Raw genomic sequence first — 20,363 nt, forward strand, 5'->3', positions numbered from 1 at the left:
GACCTCCTACATCTTTTAACAAATACCTCACACGCTGTAGTTTCTATTGTAATTTATCATTACAAGAGTCATTTATCAACATCAGCTGATGTGTCTCACCTTGTCATCAGGCAAGGGGGAACGCTCCCTCCGGGCAGTGTGGAGCTGTAAGAGACACTGAAGCTCAGAACAGCATGAAGGTATTTCGGTATTAAAAAAATAAAAATCACACAATCTCTGAGGACTCCTTTGAGTTGATTAGTTTTCTATTTTCCTGTTTTATTGTCCTGCTAATGGCAGTCATGTGCCACAGCAAAACAGAGGGTTAGTGATGAAGGTGCACAAAGACAAAGTGTGCATGCAAAAGAAGGGAAGCATGCCGTTTACCTCTCCCACACTCTCTTGTCTCTCCTCTCTCTCATCCAGTGAGGTGGAGTACATAGGTTCATAGGTAATAAGATCAGGACGCTCAATGTCATAAATGGCTTTGACTTTTGGAATAGCAGCTAGGTCTCTGTAATCAAGGATCTCATTGTCTACTTTTGCCTAGGGAGACAAATAAAGACAGACAGGTACACGTGGACAGGAGTACAGAGGGTTTACTCTTGTAATACTACAGAACAACTCAAGAGTTTCAGCGCTGATACTCAGTCTCTGTGTCATAACTTACATAGATCGTGTGACCTGGTGAGCCAGGTATGCTTGAACCAGGTCTGGAACAAATGCTCTCGGACGACGACCGCGTAGGCTGTGAGAAGAAAACAACACAGGTGGCTGTTAGTCATAACTTCATCTGCCAGGCAGTCAGTCTCCCATGATCCACAGTAGATCCCTGCCAAGTGCTTTCAAACACCCGTTATTACTCCAAAAACACATCACATCATTTGGCCGTTGTACTTCATGAGCAATGGAAAGGGATTTCTGTGTCTACGTTTTATGAACCACATGGAGGACCTTTTCGGAATACAAACATGTCTCCTCATGATTTGGTCATTCATTTGCAAATTGGCAAAGTGAATGAGTGCTTTAGCGCCGTGACTTTGTGTGCTTAATGCTTGTTTATGGTAGGAAATGAAGAGTTTGGATGGCAGCAGCGGCTTTGAATGTAGTGTGATCAAATGAGCGTTTCGCCTACTGGGTAAATGGGTTATTTAGTCACCTTTGAAATCATGTCAGCTACTTCAAATGTCTGTGTCTCATGCACCTTTGATTCATGTGTTTTAAGAAAAAAAAAAATAAATAAATAAAAAATACGAGACTAGATGGCTCTGCATGACACACAGAGGGCACTACAGGCTGTCTCCAGAAGATGGCAGCATACAGTGCATTGTGTCCTATGTACAGAATATGGTGAAACACAGGATGATGCCATCTCATAGCCAATAGCGAATACAGTACCTGCCTTTCTGTTTTTTGAAGGAATAAGAGGGACGGAGGCAATAGCTGTGGAGGAAGGGAGAGGGGGGTTCACAGGACATCACACAGGGGTTGTGCCTCTGCAGCCTGACTTACAGTTCTCATAATGTACATCAGAGCCAACACATACACGTGTCATCATGCACATGAACGAGTAGTTAAACATGGAAAAGCGCGCGCTCGCACACGACCACCTCGCCTAAATATGCCCATACTTTAAACCAGAATAAGTTACGTGTTTTGTTTTTTTTTCCAAGTGAAACACTGTTTTGAGACACAAACAGAGAAGTGCTTTCAGACAAGACAAAGTCAACTACAATCAGTAGTCAGTGACAACCAAATTCCTACCCGCTCCCTGTGTCTCTCCTCTGATCTCATAGTGTTCTTGCAGCCTGGATGCCAAACTGTCGATCCTGAGGACGAGAGGAAACATCAAATTCATTTGTGTATTCTTAGAATATATATATATATATATGTTTGATTTAAATTCATTCTCCAAAGGACTTCATGTGTTTGGTAACACTTGACACTACAGTGCAGTAACAGCATGGTTATAGAATGCTTATAATTTGTAATAGAGACATCTTATCTCATTTCCAGCATGGTAATAACAATGGTAATATAAGGAGATAATACTATTACTGTAGTATTAGATTGTCTCCTAAATAATAATAATCTAGGTAATCTCTATTATGTGGAACATGCATTTTCCTTTGGCATTACCAAAGACATTGGTGAGTTCTATAGAAATAAAGAAGTATTACTTATTGTACTTATATTGTTACTGTACTATAATAATATAAAGTGTATTTTCCATTGTATATATACATATAGATATATCTATATACATCTATATGCACATATATAAATATACATACATATATACATATATATGTATGTATATATATATATACATACATATATAGTACAATAACAAACACCTCTACTCTCAGACTGTAGTGACTATTTTAAAAATGAGGCAAATCACAAATACATCACAATGTAATTTCATTTTTCTATTTTTAATGATTGGGTTTTGTTCAAATGATACATTTCAATGTTTCTGGCTTTTAAATGTAATTTTGTTATGATGTAAAGCACATTGAGTAACCCTTGTGTATGAAACGTGCCCTACAAATAAAGATTGGTTGATCTTATTTTAGCATTGTTGTTTTCCAATAGCTATTGACAATGTTTGGGATTTTACTGTTTGATTTAATTTTGTATTGTAAAGTTACCGCCTGTTGGTCTATGACCACAAAGAAAGACAGACTTTCTTTCACATATTAAAAAACAATAGCGTAGACAGAACAAATGCCAACACTTTAACATAAAGGGATCATTTCATGGTTTGATTATGAAACTCATGTGGATCACGTGCCGTTTGCCTTTGCAGTCACAAAATCTAAGCTGCCTGAAAACCCATGAAAGGTATTGTAGTGCTCTCATGAACGCACAACAGGAATGACACTGCTTTAGAAGAACGCCGTCGCTCTCTCTAGATAAGGTTCAAAGTCATAGGAGGAGGATTAAAGCTGCTCTGTTAACTTGCTGTGGTGCAGCACTCTACTCAAACACTGGCCTCTCAGCGCATTTCACCTCAACTGCCAATTTATATTCATGAATACGAGTATGAATATATATGAATATGAGTACAAAATTAAAAAAAAAATTAAAAAATGTCATCAGCACAAACATAGTTGGTAAATGCACAACCTTAAAATTAAAATGCATCATTTTTGTTTCTTAAACCAAGAGTAAGTTGAAGTTTGAAGCACAGTGAGGTTGTTAATACTCCGTTACAACACAGGTTGGTTAACTCACCTTGCAGATACATCTCTTCTCCTTCTGTGAACATCTGATTGCACCTGCTGCATCTCGCACAGCTGGGGTGGTAGTGCTTATCTCCTGCCTGGGAAACACAGCGCACAAAGGAGGCTTGACATCACAGGGAAATGAAGACCAGTAACACCTGCAGTGCAGCGAGTGAGGCGGTGCTGTGACTTGCACAAAATAAACCCAGCGCTCGCGCATTTCTGTCCTCTAACGTCCTCAAACTCGGAGAGAGTGTGGGGGACAGTTTCATCACATCTGGTGTGCTGGTGCTGTAACTGCTCCTTTAAGAAGAACTGCTGATGAAACAGTGCCACTGGGTAGATGTGAGGGAAAAAAAGTTTCCCTGAAAATGCTCCATACAGGTTCCTGGAAACGTATGAAAAATCCATAAGATTATTAAACTGTAAAATGTATTTCAGTCAAATACTAAAATTGCAAGTATTGGATGTGATCACCATGACAGTGGCCATGTTTGACACAGTCAACCTGATTTCAAATATCTGAGAGTTCCCCTTTATAATAACCTGCATAATGTGACTCAGTAAAATGATCAGACGGTTCCAGGCGCTCCGTTCCCATCTACACCGATGTAGCAATTTGCATGCAGAGTGCCCCATTATACCGTCTGTATGACTTTGACCAGGAATGAAAAACACCAAAATGAAACTTAGCCTCCCGTACTGTGGAACAACCCTCAGTAGCATTTCAACAGGCAAGTGGCCACTCAGAGATACCGAGCTACTGACTAATATTTGCATTTGACATTTTACTGTACATCTACAGAGCGGCTACAGCCAGCACTTTATGGCACGCCCTCGCCAACAATCCTTTCATGTGCAGTGTTAAACTGAATTTGACTCTCAGGGGTAATAAAGGCACTTAAGCTATATGCGTGGTCTACCATTGCACCCCATATGTCTCTCTGCCTTTAATGGTCTCTTTTATTAACCACGCATTAATTAGGCAAACACATTGCAACTGGACGATCATTTACCTCATATGAAAAATAGACGGTGTCTTCCTGATACCTTGGTGAAGAATATAGTCAATCACCACCAGGGGGGCAACTACACAAATGGAAGTTTGTAAGAAAATGTGTCTCATTCTTACTTGATTTAGAAATTCCAGTTAACATTTGCTTGAGGAGTTAATGTCTTAGTCACTGCTTTCAGGTTTTCTTACATAGAGAACAATGTCGACTAAATTATGTTCCCATTCATTTTCTACTGCTTTATCCTCCACATGAGGGTGGCGGGGTGCACCGGTGAATCGCGGGGTCACACCACGGACAAGTTGCCAGTCCATCATAGGGTCACATAGAGACAAACAACCATCCACTCTCACACTCAAGGTCAATTGAGAGTATCCAATTTGCCTAATCCTGAAATCTGCATGTTTTTGGACAGTGGGAGGAAAACAGAGAACCTGGAGAAAACCACCGCGCACAAACTCCATGCAAATAGGTCGTGATTGGTCTCCTTGAGACGCCTCTGAACCTCCGGTTGCAAAATATCAGCATAACCCATTAAATCCTGATTGAGGAGCAGGAGTTCAAATTCTTATGGCTGATGTCACGACCAGTTGCCACTTGTGGACAATATGCAAACCATCATTGGCTGCATAGAATTCTATGGGTCAGTGATCAGACAGGCTGATGAAGCTGTGGCCCCCACTGATCCCCTGCTGAGGCATTTTCCTATTGTCGTAAAGTCCTGCCTTAGTGGTGGATTACTGTAAACCTGACTGGCTGGCGAGCAGTGACATTTTCATACAGAACTCAGTATCTAATTGGCAGGACAGACGTGCTAAAACTCTGTTTGAAAGAGTTGGCAATGTTTTACATAAACTGAGCTCGGTTAATAACCTTTAACAAGAGTTTCATAACAGCAGCGTGACACACAGCTTTAATTAGTAATGATCAAGTAAAGTCTTTTTTTATGTTTTATGTCATAATTACGCAAGTTGTGGCAAAGCACGCTTGCATGAGCGTCTACATGTACTTGTACTTGGCAGCCTGTGGCCAAGTGGAAAGGGAACTTGGCTTGTCGCCGGTTCAAGTCCCCACCAGGTCGAAAGGGCTGGGGTACCCCTGAGCAAGGTACCCAACCCCCATTGCTCCCTGGGTGCTACTCAATGTGGCAGCCCACTGCTCCTAATTCTAGGATGGGTCAAAATGCAGAGAATAATTTCCCTAAGGGGATTAATAAAGTATCTAAAATTAAAAAAAAATAAAATGCATGTGTTTTCAGGGCAGTCCTAAAAACTGGCTATGAATGTGTCTTTTAGCTGAATACAGTCATATCTATCAGTCTATTTGGCTCAATGCGGATGAGATTATCAAACTGCATTTTACCAGTTCACTCCTACTGTATGCAACATCTTCTGTCTAAATAGGAAGCAGAATGCAGATGTCACAATTCTTAACTGTGGACTCCTTCCTGTAATTGTTCTTCTTAAACAAACAAGTCATAAAAAGTCACAAAAGTCATTGAATCAGTGGCAGCTGATGTCTTTAAGCAATCTACGAGTCCAGTTGCTACTGATTCAATGACGTTCGGAGAACTATGACCTGGATGAATGAGAATCTATACAGACAAAGTGAACATGCAGTATTTGAGTGTGTCAAACTTACCTTAGGCAGGACAGACATGAAATCCATGTGCAATATTAATAATATTAATTACAGAAGCATATTATAAACGCCACATCTCATAGCCAGCTGCGCAGAGAGACATCAGCCTGAGCTAATCAGTGGTTGGAATACGTGACGTGTGTCTCTTTCTTACCTCAAGCACCTTCCCTGTGATGAACTGATGACACGCTTCACACTGAACTCCAAAATGGAGCTGGTAGTCCCTCTCACAGTAGGGGGCGCCATCCCTGAGAGGAAGAGAGACTCATTTCAAGCCAGGGATGTGACACTGAAATGAAACAGTTTGTGAACAATGTGTAGCCTGTAATTACAGAGGATGTGAGCAGCTTACTTGCTAATGTACTCCCCGGTAAGCACTTTGTTGCACGCCTTGCACTTAAAGCAGCCCAGATGCCACTGTCGGTCCAGTGCTAGCAGAGCCTGTCCATTCTTAATGTCTCGACCACATCCTGCACAGTCTGTGAAAAGTGAGAAAAGTGAATATTCGTGCAACAAAAGCTACATGAAAATATCATAAAAGAGCCAATATACTGAATTAATCCCCACTTAAAGCTTCACCTCGTGTAAAACTGCAGCGATTAACGGGCTCAAAATAACAACCATGGGGTGAATTCTGCATGAAGAGGGAGAATCTTTGTCATTTCTGAACAAAAACACTAGATGGTGATAGAGGGCAACCACCAATGATCTGACAGCTGTCTCATTCTATTGTCCACATCTCTCCTAGCGTTGCTCCTAAAACTCCATCCATATCATAGTGAGTTGTTGAGGCTCTTAAAGTCTAACAGGCTTGTTTCTCAACATACTATCTCCTTGTCACTTCTCCTTTATTGAAGAGGATGAAAGCAACACAGAGCCCACTGCAACCACAGGGGACAACAACTGTGTAAGGCATAACGAGGCTGCGATGACGACGTGCCGAGAATCAGCATGCCTTATTTATAGGTGACCTTGTCTAAAAGCGCTTCAAAAGCCAACAGAGGGATTGCTGGGGCTGAGTGAGAGGGGTAGAGAAAAAAAAAGAGATTGACATAAAGAACGGGAAGAGAGGAGAGGGAAACGAGAGGAGGTGGAAGAGGAGGCGTTTGAGGGCTACACGTTCCCTGTTCCAGAGGAAAGGAAATGCATGGCAATTTGAAGGGCCCAAAACGCGATGATGCGTTTACAGGGAAGAAGAGACGAAAGGGTGGAAGAACTCTTTGAAGGATACAACTCCAGCATTTGGGGTTACAGCATGTCCTCAAACAATTTTTCTGCTATATTGTACATAACTGTACAATAATCGAGAACTGCTGCCAGGTAAAAACCAAGGCCCAGGTCATACTTCATCCACGTGTTTGCAGAGGTGCGCTAGGATCCACGTGACATAGATTTAATCATCCGCCCATTTCTGAATCCACGTGGACTGTACGCGTGGACTGCACGTGCTCCCTGAACTTTCCAGTCCAGCTGGCGGCGCGCACTTTATTTGGTCAAACGAGACAATAAAGAAGATGGTATCCATGGAAAGTTGCTTGAGGTAATGCGAGGAAGTCGGCCAGTATGCACACATGTACAACTTAGCACTCAAGAAATACAAGGAAACACAAACGAGGGTGAAATCCTGGCAATGGCAGGCAGCCAAAAAGAATAGTTTGATATTTTTGAGAAATATCCTCCATCTTGCAGACAGAAAGATAAGATGAGATTTCACAATGAAGCCACATTCAACAACTACTGACCTTACTGCTCCTGGACACAGGAACAAATACTGTGCTCAGATGGCTTCATTCAAAGTTACCAAAAACCTGCCTACCAGCACTAAGAAAAGCTAAGCTACAGACATTTTGTAGTTGGGATTTTGCTAAACGAAGCGTGGATAATCAGCTGCAGTGTGAGTCATGCAGACATACTGTATGAGAGTGAGAAGGTTTAGAAGGTTGAAATGTCATGTATGAATCATTTGTGAAAAAGGGATTTTCCAGACTCTTATACTTTTCTGATTTCTTCAATGAATACACGTTCACACTGAACTGTACAGCAAACAGAAGCATGGAAGTGCATGTGTATGAATTAGTTCATTGTCCACTTACTACTGGAGCCCGGGATGTCCTTGGGTCCTGGAGACATGGGCTCGACACAGTACTGACACAGACAGTCCTTCCCGTTAAAGGTCACTCTATCCCCTGCAGGGAATGGTCGTCTGTAAGCAGGGTGACATCAACAACAGGTCAGCAAGACCATGAGCTACGGCTCTGTGTAAGTGTAAGTGTAGGAGTGTTTTGACTGTGGCCTGCAGGTTGTCTGATGTGGCAAATTACTATAGAATCAAAAACAGCTGAGAAAATGCAGTTTTGAAATTGGGGACTTTTGTGTTTTTGCCCAGCAGTGGGATAGGTCAGTTTGTATTGTGGTCTAAGGAGAAGTTGGACGGTTCTCCTCTCACTCAGAGAGTCGCAGTTCAAATTATGTAAGTCACTGTGCTGTGGTGGTCACACTGTATGAAACTAGACACATGTATCTATGTTCTGGTAGAAAAAGTATGAAGAGAGGAATTTGTGAACTCTCCCCAGAGTGTGATGTCATCCACTTAAAAAAACTTTGGAATAGGCTGAAAATGTAACTGTGAAAACTCTGTGAATTTTAATGCAAGTTAATGGACAACAAAATGGCTACTGCAGAAGAATAGAGCGGTATTGTTTGCAGGAATCCTACTAATAATAAAAAACTGGAAAATGTGGGTCTTTGTTTTCCCACGGATACATTGTTTTTTTGTCCTCATTCAAATGTGAGAGACTGAAATACTTTCATGCCCCGTTTCCTAATAGGTGCTCACATTAAGTCATTATTTAGGCCTCTGCTTTCTCCAGAGGAATTCAATGCTCACTGGAGCACATGGCAACAATGTCTAGTTTGCAATTCAATTATTCCCAGTAGTGAAGCCTCTTTTTTGTTGGTCTGTGGTGTATCAGCTAATGATGATGCGGAGTGGATGTCTCACTTGCAGATGGTGCAGACGAAGCAGGCAGGATGATAGGTCTTGCCCAGGGCAGTGACCACTTCCCCTTCGACAAAGTCCCCACAACCATTGCAGCGGGTGCCGTGCATGCGCTGGTAGTCCAGGGTGCACAGATAGTCTCCATTCTTCATGAAGAAGCCCCCCTGGGCGAGGTCACAGCCACACACTGCACAAGACACACACAGTGGCATTCTGCAAGTTAGCTCATTTATTACACCGTCCATATAACACGTAAAGCGACCAACCGTCAAGCAATCCACCTCTTACGCGCATCACTGGCTTTGTTAGGACTTGCAAGTCTGTGAAATCCAGAGAGCCAAGTAAAAAAAATGCTGAATTTCTTTTTCTACAACTCTATATGTTATCTATACGAAATCCTCTCGTCAGTGGTGTCTACAGATGAAAACCTTTAACTTTCTCCCAACTGAAATAACTTTGCAGCGAATGTTAGCATTAATTACTCAGCAGCACTAATGTAAAGTCCTGTCATTGTTAATGTGGCGGTTGAATTTCCATCGCAATAACAATTATACAATTGTCTGGGCCAGGAAATAGCCTTGATCTGTTTCTAAAGATAACTAACTCAAAATACTCAAACTTCCGTCCATTCAAACTTAACCTTGTCATCTAGAAAAACATAAAAGACTGACGAAGGAAAAATACAAATTAGGGAACAAGTAAAAGTGTAAGGTGTGTGTTATTGTGTTTTGTTACTGATCATATGAGAAATTGTCAACAAAATCTACAGGAGAATGGAGACCGGGGGTTTGTTTTGTGGTTGTGTGAAACTTTATTTCTTTCAATTTCCTTTCCTTGCTTTGCCTTTGCCACTCTGTATTAACCACCTTTAAGTAAGACATCATAGAGTCTGTTTTCAATGACACGTGCTCATTTCTCCATAATAAATAGTAGAACCCTACAAATCAAATGCTAAAGCTTTGCTTTGGTTAACCCCGTTCCACATCTTGAGCGATAGCATGCATGCATGAGCATACACTAAAATGACCAGAAAAAGGGGTACAACCCCATATCACTTTATTTCACATGTGACATTTAGTGTGTCTGTAATTATAATGATGAACAATGCTACCAAGATTTTTGTTTTCATACATTTCATCTCATACAAAAACATACAAAAGATCCTGCACACTGTAACTCCAACAAATGTATTGCAACGTTTCCATGTTCATCTAAAGTAGGGGTTTGCTGGTGCAGAATAATGTACCATACGGTCCACTTTAAAGCACCTATATGTGAGCCTGGGAATTTGGAAAGCCTTTTTTTTTCGGAAACCAAGAGTAGAAATATTTGATGTTTGTGATAAGTGCACATAATCATTCTTATGCAATGAGCCCCTCTAAATCCTGGGGATGAATGGGAGTGAGTGAGGGAGAGAATCAGAATTAATTGCATTAGGGCTGAGGGATGATGAGATTAGCTTGTAAGCTAACTGAGTGGAGAGAAAACCAGAAGTGGATTCGTTGGCCTTTGATTATAATGTCAAACCACCTTTGCTTTTCAACACATGCAGGCCATCACATCAAAGGCTTTTTTCAAACTTGTGCAAATAAATCTAAAAAAAAAAAAGTTTTTTAAACACGTGCACAAAGAGACGTTTTGCAATATGTCTCTGTTAAAGTGTCAGTAAGTGATGTCACTCCTCTCTCAGGTTGGAGAGTGTGCAAGTAAGTAAAGCTAGGACTAAAATACACACACACACACTATCTATAGATATCTATATCCACTTGTAGAGGACAGATTTAGACACTAATCTCTACATTTGCTCGTGTTATTCTGGGCCCTCGCTGAGCTAAGCTAACTATAACAGTACTACAGTCAGATCAACTACAAGGGCTTGATCGGGAAAGGTTTATATTACAAGAGCTGAACTGCCTGGTCAGACGTGGGCGGCCGCAGCACAATCGTGCCAGAATGTCAGGAATCCCTCAGTAATGAGATTAAATGCAGAACTGATTTTTCACTCACTTCCCATAACAGTGGAGAGAATTTTAATTGACCTGCATGTTGGTCTGAGAGGTTAAAATGAGTCACGCCACCATGAATCCCCTCTCATTAGCGGAGGATAGACGGGATGTTGTGGCCCTTAGCAACTGGTACATTGTGATTTAGATGCTTTGTGGGACAGTCATGGAAAAAAGCTTTTGTATTTTTACCTGAACACACTTCAGGCTCTTCTCTTTTATCTATTTATCTTTTAAACGCATAACTGTTTAGTGAGCAGCATGTCTCCAATGAAAGGAAGCAAATGTCTGACTATTGTGACAATATCAAATTAGCAATGAATTTAAAAAATTCGCACATTTAGCTGCCAGTTTTCACACAACCCCCCACGTTCTTCCCCTGTTCAGAGAACATACATGTCTACTATTGACTTATTTACAAAAGTGTGGTTGATCATTTGAGTGAGTAAACAATAGTGAAACTCCCATCCCACTCCAGATATTTAATGAGCTTACATAAAACTGTAAATAATGTTATATTTATTTGAGGGTCGCAGACCGTTAGGGTTAGAATAGATAAAATATGTACAAACATTACACGATTCTGCATTTCATCCTGTGGTGAACAAATATGGAATAATGTGGGTGATACATAAAAAGAAAATACTTTGTAATGAAATATAAAGATCAGATTTACATGGGATACAGGGACGAAGATGTGGGTGTGATAATCACAGGAGGGTGTTAATGAATTTCTTTATTTACAAATGTTCAATGTATTATTTATTGAGCGACATATAATAGAATATATATAATACACATTACTGAGTATCCATTTATTTATTCATTTATGTTCAAACTGGTCCTTTTCTGCGTTTCTGCTTGGTTCTATGTTCTTTTCTATGTAATACATGTAAAGTTGTTTATTATAATTATTATTCGTAGTATTAGGACTAATTATTAAGAAAACGGGATAAACATATAATATAAATAAGGGAGAAGGGGTGGGATTTGACAAGTCTACAAATGTGTCAACTTGTGTTAAGTTGGGTTGATGTTTGTTTCTTTATTTCTTTCTTTCGTTGTTGTTTTGTTATTTCCAAGTTCAAATAAACTTTCAAATCAAATACCAGCTGACAGGATGAAAGGGGGACACACCCTGGACGGATCGCTAATCCATCGCAGGGTGAACAAACAGATGAACAACCATTCACGCTCACATCCACATCTAAGAATCCAATTAACCTCTGCATGTTTTTGGACTGTGGGAGGAAACTGGAGTACACAGAAAAAACCCCACACACAAGGAGAACATGCAAACTCAAAGGCCTGAACCGGTGACCTTCTTGCTGTGAGGCCACAGTGCAAGCCACATGCTCCACTGTGTAAAAATGTAAACGGTGAAATCATTAATCAACAGCATTGTCAACGTACCTTTACAGGTGAAGCATTTGAGGTGGAAGTGCTTGTTCTGCACCCGCAGCACCTCACCCTTACATGGCTCCCCACACTTGTAGCACTGGATCAGGGGCTTCTCTGTGGAGTGATGGTGTGTGTCCTGTGCATGAGCCACTGTGACAGAGGAGACATAAGCATTACTACTGTGCTACGCTGTGGATGAGTCACTCTCGTAACAAAATTACGATATGTGAGGGACACTTACAGCAGCCGGACCCGAATCTGCTGCATCACGCACAAACCTCTAAAATCAAGACTGGATAAGATAATGACCAACTGCTCAGAGCCTGTCAGGATGAAAAAGTTCAAGGTGGGGTTCCCAGCCCACACAGGCTCTCTGAAGAGCAACTATCTAAATATAGTCTGTGTTGATCAGTGAAGGATGGAGAGTGAAAATGCTGAGCAGCGCTCTACATGGTGCACTAAAAGAGTATTGATTAAATCAATGTCACTATTGACTTAACTGTGCTGTCATACTCAAGGGGAAATAATAATTTAGTCCATTTACTGTCTGTACTTTCCCTGCACCACTATGTTTTCTTCTTACCATGCTTGAAACACGGTTCAATTATTATCCTCTTTAGGGAATTAGTTAAGTGTGATGGCATGTTAACACTTGAGATGTTTAACACAGATCTGTCCATTGGGGAACCAAGCTTTTCTTTAGGTTTTTTTGCCAATGTTGAGAAATTTCACGACATAATGCAAATTATAATGGTGACCTTCTGATGGTGCAAGACAAAAAGTCAGATTGCCTGATAGTAATAGTATTAGTAGTGAATGATCAACCTCAATGGAACTGCAAGGAAGTGTCTTCAATAGTAGTTGTAATCCTGCCGTCCCTGAAGACACTAATGTGACAACAACCTGTATTAAAATTAGATTTAACGCATGCAAGTGTCTGAGTAAAGACTGAGTCATCACTTTAATAATGTGAGCTATTATGACAACCACTCGTGTTTATACGAGACAAAGAGCTATGATCAACTTATTTCTATGCAGCTCCATCCATTACCATGTTTCTATCAACAGTATGTCAGACTGTGGTCCACCTCGGAGACAAGTTTGACCATTCCTGACAGTCAGGCATTAATGTGAAACTATTATGGGACACATGTAATCAGCTTTGTCTTTCACATCCCGGAAGCTTTACGGCAGACTCCTTCTCTCGTTCCACTTTCTTTCTCCTTTTCAAACAAAGATAGACACACGAACACGTGCGCGTGCACACACATGGCATTAGTCTTCAAGGCTCAACGAGACACCACCAAAGGCACAGAAATAGCATTATTGCTAATCAATGCTCTTCCAAACAAAGCCATTACTCTGGATTATTGATGACTTGGCCTTGCTTGCAGTGCAATGACTTTATTGTAAAATCAAATCAGAAATAATGCCCAGTCCTCAGAACTTTGCTTTTTAATGAGATACTTCAGTAGTGTACGACCCCCCCCCCCCGCAAAGGCCGTGTAAAATGTCCTATACCGATTTTCATGCAAAAAAAATGCACCAGTCTACTCTTAATTACTTCCGCCAAGGAATTCAAGTTAACACCAGCTTTGGATTTAAATTTTGTGGCAATGAAAATGGTGGCTCAAGGAAGAAACTTAATTTTTGGTGATTTTGTTGGTGTTTTAGATGTGGATCTGCACAGTGACAACAGTAGATGATAAAGACGGGATTGCAGGAGGAGGGACGCAGAAAAGAATGTGGGTATTTGAGGGGGGAGGGAGGTGGGGAGGGGAAGAGAGGATCTGTCTCCCTGGTGTCGCTGATGTGATTACACTCAGCAGGACGATGAGTCATCTCTGGGTGAACCAGACAACTGTGACAGTGAGGTTCAGCAGTTCTCTGTGTGACTTTGCACCTCCATAGACAAACACAGGCCCTCTAACCCTAACCTGAAAATATCCAAACTTAACAAGTCATTTTTAACCTCATGCACATGCTGAAACGTCTGAAAGAAAATTCCAGTTAATTACACTTAGGGTCCTTTCATAATTGTGTAAATCGTTTCTACTCCTGGAACGTGAGCACATAGATGTCACTAATGATGCACTGAACTTAATTAAGCATTAAGGTTAAATGCACTACGTATGTTGTTTTGAATACCTGCCTGTTTGATTTTTTTTTTTTTTAATCGCCAACTCTTCTATGTGGATCAAACTGTGAATCACCGAACATTCATAAACTCTTTTCTCAGTCACCACCACCTGCAAAACACTATTCTTTTGCAGCAGCCACTTCAAACGATAACACACTTTCTTCAAAGCAGTTAGAAACAAAGTTGGGTTGTTGTTGTTTTTTTGCTGCATTGATTTATCTAAAAAGTATTTTCTGTAATAGTATTCTATTATTAAAAAATATTATTAAAATTAATATTTTTATAATATAACATTTTTTTTATTAAAAAATATTTTTATTAATATTTTAGTATTTTGTAGTCCAGTGTGCTAAGAGTGACAGTGTTTGCTTCCTGAGTGAAACATGTGTGATGTGTTTTGTTGCTGAGAAAGTCGGTCGGTAGGAGAACGCGACGAACTGTTCAGCTGAGACTCATGTCGGTGATGCAGTCTGTGTGAGGAGGTTTGAAAAAGTAGCTTCAGTATTGACCGATGCTTGTTAGCAAATGACAAAGACTGTAATAAACACTTTGGTTTATTCAAGAAAATGAATGCAATGCCATGCAGACACAACATAAAGGTTGGATAGACAGACTAGTGGTGTAGTTCAATAATTTATTTTTTAAAGTTTTTGTACCATTAGCAATTATTAAACTTATAATACATCAGATGAAAAAATATAACCATAACTGTTGACTTCAATATATATTTGAATTAAACGACAAGGTAGTTTATTTTGCTTCTAACACAGTGTAGTTTCACTCCGCTCAGAAAAAAAGAGAAACACTGACCTGATGCAAAATCAAATCACGACAATCACTACGTTTCAACACTCCTTAAATGTGCCTCGAGCTCTGAACTCGACGTACATTATCATCACATCATAGGCTTGACCTAGTGCAGCCAGCATTTGAACAAAAGGCCCCTTTCACGGAAGATCATTCTAAAAAGACCACAACATAGTCAAAATGAAGGATGTGCCGAGGTTCCATTTAGCTTCCTCAATTTGAGGGTGCAGGCTGGCTCACTGTCAAACTGTCCTCACCACTTGAACTGAACAGAGCCATAGTTAGTGTTATCAGTGGCACCTGTGCTTTTCCTGCTAAGACCCATCAAACTGTCAGTTGAGGAGAAAAAAGCCCACGACAGAAGACATGAAGTGACTTTTGCAGAGTCCCCCCCCCCCCCCCCCCCCCCAGGAAACGCTGGTCTGGTCTCCTTCAACTTCTGAAGAATGTGTGCTATTCACAGTGGGTCACTATGAGATTAACCTTTCACGTGACACTTACTCATTTGTATCCAACATCAATGTAAGATAAGCTTTAAAGTGTATATTCTACTCTATTGTGGTGCCAGCAAACTCTCCATGAGCCTGCTTCTATTCCTGAGCTACTATTTTTAACATTTCTCTGGAGTGTTGCATGGGGGGGACGACGACAACCCAAGATGGAAAAGTCAACATTGCCAACGTCATAACAGAACAGTTTGACAAAAAAACAAAAAAAACAATCCAAGACAGATGTTTGAAGTCAAATCACAGAGGATCTAACTCGCAAGATTTGGATGAGAATCTATGGAAACTATTTTTTCCGGCTCAAACCTGCCTCTCCTACTCAACTCACTGTTAAATTTGAATCTGAATGAGCAATTTATACGATTAATTTATACGACATAAATTTCAATAGTCAAACAAGTGACTTCACGCTTTATGAAAAGAATGACTTCAAACATTTACTTATAAAACATGTATTTCAGATAAATCCATTAGAGTCTCTAGCAAAATGGTACTTGATTTGCTGGAATGTGGCTATTATATAACACTATAAATAAGTAAGCACAAAAAGCAACCTCAGCACAGAGCAACTTAACGGTGAAATAAACAGTAGTAGAGGTTGTTTTTTTTCCCCCGACTGCTGCACACATTCCTCATTCTAGGCTGAATGTGTTGGGGCTGTGCTGACAGAGTGGTCTGTCCTGCCTCCTCACCGGGGGATAAAGTGACTGATATGAGCCTAAACACACAATGAACACACACACAGCATGTATACACACACACACACACACACACACACACACACTCACACACACACACACAAAGTGTGTGACATTACACTGACTTACATTAATTTCCTGGAGACTTACACTAAACTTATTCATAACGACTACTGGCCTAACCATACAACATGTCTGCACCTTAAAATGTAATCATTTATGTTGTCTACGAACTTTTGATTGTGTAAATAGATTTAGGTCCCCACAACATGAGTAATACCTGGAACACACACACACACGCACACAAAGCCATGGTGCTGAGGGAACAATAACCAGCAGACCATCCTCAAGCGAAGCGCAAAGGAAAGGGGGGGAGTGCACTCTCTCCACCCCCACCCACCACCCAAAGCTGTATTGGTGATAATAAAGGCTGCAGATGATCCTCTGGAGGTAAAGGAAGTCGGTCCCTAAGGACAGATTTCCATTTATAACACGTGTCATGGCCTCAATGGTAAATAATAAAAAAAAGGGCGGGGTTATTGACAGAGAATGCAGGATTTGCTGAGGGAGCTTCCAACTTTATTCCCTTCATTGAACCTAAAGGAATATACAACTAAAAGCAGTTTGGAAAAGCCCTGGGAGAAGAAGGAGGGATCTTATGAAATATTCAGTCGTTTTTGCCTTTGTTACGGTAACATCCACAGACAGTAGTGTTTCCAGTACAGACAGAGAATGTGTGCCAACGCGTGCATGTGTGAGTAGGTCCTTTCCCAGCATGAACTGACCTTGTCAGGACCAGTAGATCTCTGTGAGACCAAAACCAGGTCCTAATTAGGCAAAACCCCATTCCTGTGGAAACTGGTTAAGTTTAGGGCTAAGATTTGAAATGCTGATATGTTGGATGAATGGAAATCAATACAGTTCCCTTTAACACACACACACACACAGGTTCGCACAGCTATCCTTTTAAAGGTACTGTGACGATACACTGCATTGATTTCCATTCATTTGGACAGCCTACACAAAGCAAAGCCTTGCCTTAACTAGTTCCTCAGGGATGAAGTTCTGCCTCTTTTGGACCAGGTTTTGACCTCCAGGAGGACTACTGGTCCTGACAAGGTCAGTGTTAAGCCAGACACACCAACACACACAATTCAGTTTCAATTTCATTTTCAGATCTCCAAAGGGCATAAAAGATGCCCACCATAAAATCCAAAAATCTAATTGGTGTGTGAGTGTGTATTGGGGGGCTTGTGAGGGGGGTTGTGAGGCTCTTCATCTTTCAGACATAACAAGAAACTCTTAACCCTCCCCTTCATGAATATTTATGGTGGTATTCTCCACCTCCCCACCCCTAAACTCCACCACCAGCGTCCCAAACAAAGCACTTCAAACACGGGCACAAATTGCAGGGGGGACTCTGCTGGCAGCCACCAGGGCCCCCCACCAGGGCCCCCAACCTAGAATGACTAATCCTCGGGGACCTGGGTTTCAAATAATGATCGACAGTGAACGGTTAGACACTGCAGTGCAGAGCATTAGTCGTTGGTCAGGTACACAACAATGGCAATATGAACAATGAAAAAAGAGACTTTCAGTCCTTCTTGAACTGCAGAAGCTGATGAAGGCCTCGACTCTTTGACCCGGAATGACAGATCCACACTCCTGTGTGAAATGTCCTGTGAAAATGATGAATACGTTCAAAACTTCCCTGTGTGTTTCTTTAATGTGATTCTCATGTCTCCCATGTTGTCTTAGGTCAGTGAGGCCGACCACTTATCTCATGTGTATGTTGTGGTCCTGTGATGCCAGCTGTATAGACACTGTGTGTCTATGAGGGTGTGCTTCACAATGATGTCTGTGAAAGGGGTTTAGCTCCTCTTTCAGGGTTAGACAGTGGCAAGCTTCAAAGATGAGGCACCACTGCAGTTTGTCTGCAGCACTCTGTGAGATCACGGGAGGCAGAGGCACATGACACCAGCTTTAAAGTTAAAAAAAAATAAATAAAAAAAATGCTCAGATTGTGAATGCAGGGACTTCTGGGAGTTGGCATTTCTTGCCACAAGGTAGACGACATATGCAGATGTGATGAAGATCTAATTTCCCTGTCAGCAGAGCCTCGAACACAGTTCAGTGCAAGCAACATGACGAGGAGGAAAGTGTATGAATTAAAGAGTTGTATAAATGCACAGGATGTGAGAAAGAGGGAAAGTGTATGAATCAAAGAGTTGTAATTCTTAGAAGCTTGAGTAGATGAAGGTAAAGAAGATCAGACTACCTTTGGTGCACTTGCCCGTAATAAATTACAAACTATTTTGAGGGTATTCTTGGCTTTGGAAATAGGACAACTGCCTGCACATACGCACGCACACAAAACGCTAACACTGCAACCCTGTTATCATAATTCATCTTCCTGAGCACACAGTGTAATTCATTATTTGGTCAGCTGTGCATCCTGATGGTACCGAGCCCACCTGGCCTCAGACAGGTTGCATAATGAGATCCTTGAAGGATACACAATGAAATCTAAAGTTTGCAAAAGCATCTGCAAAGCGTTCTGTTTATAGGAATGGAAACCAGAGGCCTCCAGATGCCAACCTGAACAATAAACCCAAACAAGCCTCCTGCCACTGACAGTCCCACGAGTCGGTAGGCGCGGTAGCGGGTTAAATAAGACAGAAAACTTTCAGAGAGGGATTGTCAAAGATGAACATGTGGCAGCCAGAGGTTACGGGTGTTCTGCCAACACGGGAACGTGATTGCAAAGGCCTTTACTTTGTGGCCTGTCGAATCCACATCAAGAGAACAGCTCCAGAGCTGGTCACCGCCTCTAAACCAGAGTCAGATTCGTCAACAAACCTACAAGTTCATATTTGTCTAAGCGTGCAGTGATGCAGTGAACACATTTTCAGACAAAACACAAAAATATCACATGCCCACACCAAGAAGACAAACTTTTTCTCCACAAGCTACAAAATGAAACCATGAAACATCCAGTAAAACACGGCGCTGACATTTCACGCTGGTTAATTTAAGAACCCACTAAGAGACTTGAGTCAATATAATCATATCTCCTATAATAGTGACTTATAGATTCGGGGGGTACCTCACCTCCAGCTCCTAACAAAATCTATTTCATTTTTTGTACCAAGTTGGCAGAGAATGATTATTGCTTAGGACATTATTTTCCTTTCATTTTTTTTCCTTTATTATTTATCTAATGCAGAACTGCATTTGCATCACTGTGCTGTGAGTCATACTGACAAACAATGGTCGACCTCACATAGTTAAGTAAATGGCTGGGAATGTTAATATCTATGGACTGTGCTCCCTCAGTTCACCTAATTCATCCCACGCAGCTGCGTGACCCCAGTTAAAGGTGGAGAGACAATCATCTCGTTCTGTTAACAGGACACTATAAACAAGGCACACAGCTGACAACAATGGAGTATACCTTTTAGATGGTCGCCACGGCAACGGCTGCAGACAGAGTGAAAGGGAGAGAGAGAGAGGGACAGAGAGTGCACAGCTCTGCGCAGTGTAGATCCCTACATTTGTGCTCCACTTTTCCTCCCCGTGTGTCACCTTTTTATTCAGCCTCCATTTTACAAGAACTCGTGGAGCTGAACATTTCACATTTACATTGAGCTCCTGCACAACAAGCCGGATGCTTTGTTCAAACACACATTTACATAAAGCCTGACGCTGCCAAATTAAGCTGACTCCAACTCAAGCATCAGCTGCTGTGTGTCGAGAAGGGCGTAGCTTGGTCACATAGTTAATGGAGAGAAAATACGTTTTCATTCTTCCGGGCAGCACCATGTCCAGATCCCCATCACTGTATCATGTATATGCACACGAACAATCAAATCAGGCGCTGAGGATTCAGTCAGACTGAAACAGACACAGCGGCGGTGCAGATCCAAATGGGCATGCTGCACATCCTC

At 41.3% G+C, this 20,363-nt stretch overlaps 1 protein-coding gene across 6 annotated transcripts in view; it reads right to left on the reverse strand.

The window, feature by feature from the left end:
• ablim1a (actin binding LIM protein 1a) overlaps window positions 1–20,363 on the reverse strand; it is a 37,016-nt gene that overhangs the window by 10,478 nt on the left and 6,175 nt on the right. For 5 of the 6 annotated variants that reach the window (XR_009242246.1, XR_009242244.1, XM_058651491.1 and 2 more), the window contains exons 2-12: window positions 12,278–12,415; window positions 8,865–9,048; window positions 7,957–8,066; window positions 6,216–6,342; window positions 6,018–6,111; window positions 3,220–3,307; window positions 1,744–1,808; window positions 1,378–1,422; window positions 650–727; window positions 367–525; window positions 100–144 (exon numbers count right to left, since the gene is read on the reverse strand). Coding sequence is in view for 3 of the 6 variants with exons in the window: in XM_058651491.1 (XP_058507474.1) it covers window positions 100–144; window positions 367–525; window positions 650–727; window positions 1,378–1,422; window positions 1,744–1,808; window positions 3,220–3,307; window positions 6,018–6,111; window positions 6,216–6,342; window positions 7,957–8,066; window positions 8,865–9,048; window positions 12,278–12,415 (1,133 nt within the window). In the remaining 3 variants the exon portion in view is untranslated. The remainder of the gene's footprint in view (window positions 1–99; window positions 145–366; window positions 526–649; window positions 728–1,377; window positions 1,423–1,743; window positions 1,809–3,219; window positions 3,308–6,017; window positions 6,112–6,215; window positions 6,343–7,956; window positions 8,067–8,864; window positions 9,049–12,277; window positions 12,416–20,363) is intronic. The other variant, XR_009242245.1, reaches the window with a different exon arrangement.

This window comes from Solea solea, chromosome 15, assembly GCF_958295425.1.
Source record: "Solea solea chromosome 15, fSolSol10.1, whole genome shotgun sequence".
NCBI lineage: Eukaryota > Metazoa > Chordata > Actinopteri > Pleuronectiformes > Soleidae > Solea > Solea solea.